The sequence below is a fragment of the Equus przewalskii genome, chromosome 12 (genome assembly GCF_037783145.1).
Source record: "Equus przewalskii isolate Varuska chromosome 12, EquPr2, whole genome shotgun sequence".
Lineage (NCBI taxonomy): Eukaryota > Metazoa > Chordata > Mammalia > Perissodactyla > Equidae > Equus > Equus przewalskii.
The window spans coordinates 10202818-10209863 of NC_091842.1; the positions used below are offsets into that span (position 1 = coordinate 10202818).

The window sequence follows — 7046 nt, forward strand, 5'->3', positions numbered from 1 at the left end:
CTACCACCCTCTGACAGAAACCTGAGCCTTTGGGCCAATTCACTCTGAAATGTGGCCGCAGAGTGGCTTTGCAACAGGTCATCTACCTCCACCGAGACTGACAATCCATTTGCTGTGAAGTCCCCCCTGCTTCAGGCCTCATCCGGGTCTTTTCCCTGCCACACTTTATTAGGAAGATAAAACAATCTATGTACAGGACACGTGGGTGTCGGGGGTGAGGGGCTCACTGGGGTAGCTACAAGGAGGCCCACAGCTGGGAGGAGCTGCTCTCCACCTGGCACCTGGAGAAGGCCCAGTGCAGGATAGGAACTGGCCAAGCGAGACTCCTTCCAGCCCACTATTCGATCCCTTCTTGCTTGTCTTTGATGGCCACCTGGGGGAGGAAGAAGACAGCACACTTAGCTGGAACGACCAGGGTGAGGGCATGGGGAACGCAAGCCCAGCATCCCCGACGGAGGTCCGACAGGAATTCTGGCCCTGCTCCAGAACGCGCCCATGAACTGAACAGAGGCTGCAAACCGGGCCTGAGCAGCTCCAGGGAGCAGGGAGGCCGAGCCCCAGGGACCCTCTGAGCCAGCCCTGTCCAACCCATTATTTGTGTGCAGCACATGTCCTGCTGCCTGGCGGGAGGCAGTGGGGCAGAGGCGCCTCCTGGTGAGCATCTGACTTAGATGTAGAAATCTGACGGGATGGATCTTTCCCTCTAAATCCAGTCTAGACTTTGAGGTCCCTGCAGGAACAGGTGTGACCATACCATTTGGCCCTTCCTGGAGCCCCACCCTAGGATGAGCTGCCCCCTAGCCAGACAAATGCCCTAGAAGCACCCAGGCCTTACAAACCACAGAGCAGCCAGCACCACAGACAAGAGACTTGGAGGAGCATCCCCATGGGGCACTGCACCCCTTGCTCCCACAGGGACCACAAAGAGCTCACAAGCAGACCCTGGAGCGCTAGGTAAGGTCCCACCCATGGGTGCAGACAGCAGGCCCCGGGGCTGAACTCCATAACCCCTTAGTCTGTGCTGCCTGAAGACTGTGGTGGAGATCCCTGCTCTGTCATCACCTCTGTACACCCCCAAATGAATCAGGAAACCACCCAGGGGTCATCCTAGGCATGAGCGTGAGAACACTGCGGCTCTGGCCATAGAGCCTGCGCATCTGGTTCCTCACCCGGAATCGCTCCTCCAGCAGGGAGAGCTCGCTGATGAGGTCTGTGATGGCATTGGTGAAGGCCTCCTGGGGGCTGTAGTCTGGTGTGGTCTGCACGCGGATGATTATCTTGTGCTCCAAGGGGTGGGGGACTTTGTAGCCAGCAAACAGCACCTGTGGGTCCTTCAGCAGCTGTCTGAGACACAGGGATGGGCAGTGGGAAGGAGGCTGAGCCCAGTGTCCCTGGGGCTTACCAGGCCTTCTAACCAAGGGAGCTTCTTGGTGGGTTGAGGCCTGTAAGCAAGTGCACTGGGGCCAACGCCCCCAAAAACATCTTCCTAGGCAGTAAAACTCCAGTCAGTATTCAGTAAACTAGAACACAAATGCCCCATCCCAGCCCCCAGAGAGCATCTGGCACAGCAAGGAGAGGCAGCAGGGGAGAAGGCCCGGCTCCCAGCAGTTAGTGAAATGGAAGTGGAAGTCCTTTGGGCAACATGGGCTGGCAGCTGCCGTCCACACACGTGGGGACCGTTCTGCAAGGCTGTGGGACGTGAAGTGCACATTGTGTGCTGTGCCCTGGGCAAGCACAGCTGTTCTCCAGAGCAGCTCAGTCAAGTGTGAGCACCAAGAGGCAGCGCCCCAGCACAAGTGGGGACACTGGGCTCACATAGGAGTGGAGCAGCGGGGCCCCAGAAGAGCCCAGGTGCACCACTGGTTTGGCTGAGGGCGGGAGGCATCCGAACAGAAGACGGGCAACCCTGCTCCCTACCTATACCAGGAGACCGGGCAGCTCCTGCTCACGGCCTCGGCACGCAGACCGGGGCGAGCCAGGCCTCACTGATGGCATTTTCAGCAGAACGACAAGTCTCCGGGCCAGAGCGGCACTCACGTCATGACCACCACCCTGGCCAGGACTTCACAGGTGTAAATAAATACTCACCAACCAATGTCAGGTACCCACCAGGGGCACCAGATGACCACAGAGCCCTCTCCCACCTCCTACTCTACTCAGTTCCAATCTCTGCCACACACATGGGGAACGCCAGGTGTCACCGGGGTCATGTCACAAACGGGCTGGTGGGTGGGAGCTAACCCTGACTGCTTCTCCACGCTCATTAGCACAAAAACACAGTCAAGAAAATCTTCTGGAACTTGCGCTTTGCCTCAGAAAGCCCCACAAAACGCAGCCCGGGAACCTTGGACCTGGAACTTACGATTTAATGATGTTTCCCAGGGTGTGGTCTTCTTTGTTGATGGTGAACAGACAGGCATTGGGCACCTTGGTGTCCTTGTTAATGGTGATCCTAGGAAGAGGAGAGGCAACAGATGGGGGGCAGGGGCTCCCCTCCTCCCCTGAGTCTAAACCCTGCCGTTCACGGCAGGCTCAAGTCCCACGTCCTCCTGGAAGCCTCTCCCAATCTCTTCATCCCATAAAGACCCCTGACTCAGAGCGGCAGGGTGTCTCCATCCTGACCCCAGCCACACCCTCATCCTGGGGGACCCTTGCCCACTCTGGATGGCTCCTTTTTCCTGAAGCAAACTTTCTCAACCTTGGCACCACTGACATTTTAGGCCAGATAGTTCTTCTTTGTAGGGGCTGTCTTGTACGTTGTAGGATATTAGCAGCACTCCTGGCCCTACCCACTAGATGCCAGTAGCACCCCCCCACCCATGACAACCAAAAATGTTTGCAGGCATTGCCAAAAGCCCCCTAGGGGCAAAATGGTCCCCAGTTGAGAACCGCTGCTCTCAGGGAGACTGAAATGGCTGGCAAGGGCTAGACCACAGAGCCCTGCAGGCCAGGCTGTTCAGAGAAGGAAAGCCCAACCTTTAAGAGGGTCTTCCACATGCTAAGCCCTGGACTAAGCGCGTGATATAAACTACCTCATTTAATCTCCCCTTAGAGAAAACCCTGTGGTTCAATGCAGTAATAAGCCCATTTTCCAGATGAGGAAAGTGGGCCTCAGGCAGACTGAGTCACTTGCCCAAAGACACAGAGTCCTTAAGCGGGAGATCCAGGAGCCAAGCCCAGGCTGTCCGACCCCGAGACTACACTCTCCTTCACCCCGCAGGCAGTGAGGGGTCACTGAAGGTTCTACGCAAGAGAATGAAGATCGGATACGAGTCTAGGAACCGCCACCCTGGCTGCAGCACGGAGGACAAAGGCGGCGGGCAGGGAGACGAGCGAGGAGGCTGCCAGATTCCAGAGCAAAAAGACTTTGGAGCCAGTCTGGGTTCGAATGCAGACCCGCCACTTCCCGTGTGCCCAGGGGAGTTACTTAACCTCTCTGAGCCTCAGTGTCCTCATCTGCAAAATGGGGAGACTCACCACCATCTCGCAGGGCTGTGCTTGGTAATTTTTTTATATGCAAGAAATTGTGACTTTAATCTTGTTAGTGCTGGATACTTTTATATTCCTATAAATATTCGTGAGGTTCATTTTGGGATGTGGTTAAATTACAGTTTTGTTCTTGCTGTCATCTTACGTTTGGCAGACTCGGCCGAGCCGACGCTCAAGCCAAAGCTGTTTCATTCCCCCCCGGCAGGGGACCGGCAGGAGAAGCCCCCAAATCTGCGACCGGCCCTCGGCCCGACCCTCCCCGCCCCGGCCCGCTCCACCACTTACTTCTTCTCGCCCTCGAAGAGCAGGAACGACTCAAAGGCGGGAGGGGCGTTCATCGTAGCTCCGCAACCACCTCCAAAGTAGCAGCTGCCGCCACCGCGCCCTCCAAAGCCCTAAAACACAACCTCTTCCGGGTTAGCGGCTGCTTCCGGGTTACGCCGGCGGTGCCAAACCCGCGTGAGGACCGGCTCACTGCCCTCTATCGGACTGGAGGATCTTGCGCAGGCGCGGGAAACGCCCGAGGGAGGGACCGGGGTAGGGGGGGCTGGTGGCTCTGCGCATGCGTGAGTCCGGAAGTTCCTCTCGGGGGTTCGCACCTGGGCGCGCTTTGGCGCATGCTCGGAGCGCTGAAGGATGCTTTGTTCGTCCTGAGACGTGCTCGTCCAGGCTAAGCCTGAACCATGAGCTGTGCCTCTCTCTGCTCCCCAGGACCCTTGATCCCTCTTTGGAAGTGTGCCCTGGAATACGTAGCAAGAGGCCCCTGAATGGAGAACGGAGCCATGAGGGAGTAGGCAGGTGTGGCCGGCGTGGGGTGGGGGGGGGGGGCCGGCCAGACAGTTGTGGATGGATAAGCCCCCTGCCCAGGCAGACTGCTACAAGACCCCCGGCTGGCTTGTCACTGGCTTGCCAAGTGGGCTTGTGGCCTACTGAGCTTCTTGTTAGGAGGACAGTTGGGTGAGGAGGCAGGTGTACACAGGTGTGAGAGAGGCACTGCGAGGGATAAGTGTATCAGTCCCTGTTTTGATTTGTTGCTATTTTGCAGGCTATAGCTTAGTATAAGGCCCTACCTGAGCTCTGTGAAGCAACAGGGGCTGGGGTCTCAGATTAGCGACTGGAGCCCTAACAGCTTTCCAGCTGTTCCTCTATGGCTGGGCAGCAGCCGAGGAGCCCCCAAGGAAATTTGGAGCTTCCACCACCACTTCCTGGCAAAGGCCATTTCCTACTTGAGCCTCGGGCGCTGGGGAGAGGCAATGTCATTTGCTGGAGGCCCACACAGAACCCTGACTCTCCAGCCCAAGTGGGTGGGGGTCTCTAACTGATAAGGAATAGGAGGCAGGGAGGGTAAAGATGCCCCGAGGTTGTAACCCCCACCCTTCTGGGTCATCCTGGAAAAGCTTGGGCCAAAGATTGCCAGGATTACTGTGGCCTGGAGGTGATGAGGCTGGTCACCCTTAACTGGGCTAGGGACAGAGTGGGAAGAGGATTCTTACCCAGCAGGGGCTTCACTCACTCGCCCTTTGATTCCCAGACCGACATGAAAGCCTGGGCTCAGAAGTTGTCAGCCCTCCAAAGAATCTTCAGCAGCTCAATGCAGATGTGCCCAAAGGGGAGGTCAAGGGACCATTCTCATCTCCTAAGAGAGATAGACCTGCCTGGCACTGCTGTGAAAGGGGCTGCTAGAATGTGGGTGTCAAGAACCATTATCCAACCTTGGAAATAAGGTGAAGGGGGAGAGTGTGGCATAATCTATCAATGTCATACTGGAGCATTGTTGAACAGGCCTGGCCAAGGGTTATTTCATTAACTGGGGCAGAGATCGTAAAATGTGAGGGCTTGTGGACCAAACCAAGCCCGCCACCTGTTTTCTTGTTTGTTTGTTTGTTTTGAGGAAGATTAGCCCTGAGCTAACATCTGCTGCCAATCCTCCTCTTTTTGCTGAGGAAGACTGGCCCTGAGCTCACATCCGTGCCCATCTTCCTCTGCTTTATATGTGGGACGCCTGCCACAGCATGGCTTGCCAAATGGTGCCATGTCCACACCCGGGATCAAACTGGCGAACCCCAGGCCACCAAAGCGGAACGTGCGAATTTAACTGCTGTGCCACTGGGCCAGCCCCCAAGCCACCTGCTTTGTAAATAAAGTTTTATTGGACTCAGCCACGTCCATTTGTTTACTCATCGTCTGTGGCTGCTTTTGTGCTACAATAGTAATTTTGACCAAAACTTGCACGCCTGGGCCTTTGCAGAAAAAGCTTGCTAATCCCTAATCTCGGGGAATGGACCGTGTTTAATTTGATGTATATTATTCCATTAGAGCCCAGACACTGAAGTTACCTATTAACCTGTAGGTTTCTATCTCATAGAGAAGAAAACTCCATTTCCAGTTTTGTATCTAGTATCACAACCTTCTTCTAGCATTCTTTTCTCAGAATGCTTACAAATACCCAGCTTCTCAAAATGCTCTGCACACCAGCTTTGCCAAACACTCGTTTCCTCCTTAAAGGGTAATAAATCTCTGACACGTGTTCATTCCATATTTGTATAAGTCATTTTTTTATATATCTGAAAATTGTACTTTGAGAGGAATTTCCCAAGAGGAGGTTGGTGGGAACTGGCCCAGATTTCCCACGGGACAGGCCTGGAGGATGAAAGACGCATGTACCATGTGAGCCGGGCCCAGCCAGGGCTGCCCAGGGTGCCTGTCCTGTGTCGAACACCAGCCCCCTGGTCTGCAAGCCTGTCTGAGGGTCCACTCAGACCCTCAGACCTCTGGGGTACCTGCCCCAGGCCCCAGGTGAGTAGCAGGCTTGGCAATCCAGGGGGGTAGGTGGGGGGTGTAGGATCTCTGGGCAGGTGTGACCTTCACAGCCTCCTGTGCTGTGAGCAGGCAGGAGTCTTTTCTGTCCCTCTCCTTTTCCAGGTGGCTTTCAAAAAGAATGTGGCACCCTGAGCTGTAGGAGCCTGAGAGGAGAAGCTGGGGTGAGGGGTCCATGAGCGTGGGGGCAGTGCCAGGCACTTATTCATTTTAACCCCACTTCTGGCCGCAGTGGCCACGCCCACACCAGGATCCGCTGCAGGAGAGGGTGGTGGCTGTTGTCGGGTGGCTGGCCGTGTGTGTCATCACAATCCAGACTTGGACTTGTCCCCAAGTCAGAGCTCACCTCTCTTTCCCTTCACTTTCTGCGCCAGGGCTCAGCCACCCCTGGACCCAAGCCTGGGCTACAGGGGGAGGGGCCTAGCTCTGCAAAGAGGCCCATGAGGCCCCCACGATAGCAGCATCCCCACCAAGGGGCTGAGCTGGTGGGCTGCTTGTGGGGGGACAGTGTCCCCATCGAGGCTGTGGCCAGGAGAACAGGCGGATATGGCCTCAAAAGCCACACAGTAGAGGGGAGGGGGCAGCCTCTTGCTCCTTCGACCCCCTTTGCCTTTCTGTACCATCCCTCAAAGAACCCAGCATGCAGCCTGCCCAGATGGCCCTGCCCTGGAGCCTGGCTGGTCAGCTGGCACAGGGGGCCTGCCTGTGACCTGGGCCTTCAGGGCCTGTCCTAGGCTAGG

General features: G+C 56.3%; 1 protein-coding gene across 1 annotated transcript; it reads right to left on the bottom strand.

The window, feature by feature from the left end:
- Nucleotides 1-147: 147 nt before the first annotated feature.
- On the bottom strand, nt 148-3980 carry POLR2J (RNA polymerase II subunit J). The gene is made up of 4 exons (XM_008521258.2): nt 3775-3980; nt 2363-2452; nt 1170-1344; nt 148-373 (listed from the first exon to the last, which is right to left on the bottom strand). Exons 1-4 carry the CDS (start codon nt 3825-3827, stop codon nt 338-340), a joined length of 354 nt encoding a protein of 117 aa, XP_008519480.1. The 5' UTR covers nt 3828-3980; the 3' UTR covers nt 148-337.
- Nucleotides 3981-7046: the final 3066 nt, after the last annotated feature.

Excerpts from the sequence above, each read along its gene's own strand:
- POLR2J (XM_008521258.2), bottom strand. The coding sequence starts at position 3,827 with ATGAACGCCCCTCCCGCCTTTGAGTCGTTCCTGCTCTTCGAGGGCGAG. Across the intron at positions 2,453-3,774 it reads CTCTTCGAGGGCGAGAAGAA|GATCACCATTAACAAGGACA; the intron begins GTAAGTGGTGGA and ends TCCTCTTCCTAG. Across the intron at positions 374-1,169 it reads TGCTGGAGGAGCGATTCCGG|GTGGCCATCAAAGACAAGCA; the intron begins GTGAGGAACCAG and ends TTCCTCCCCCAG.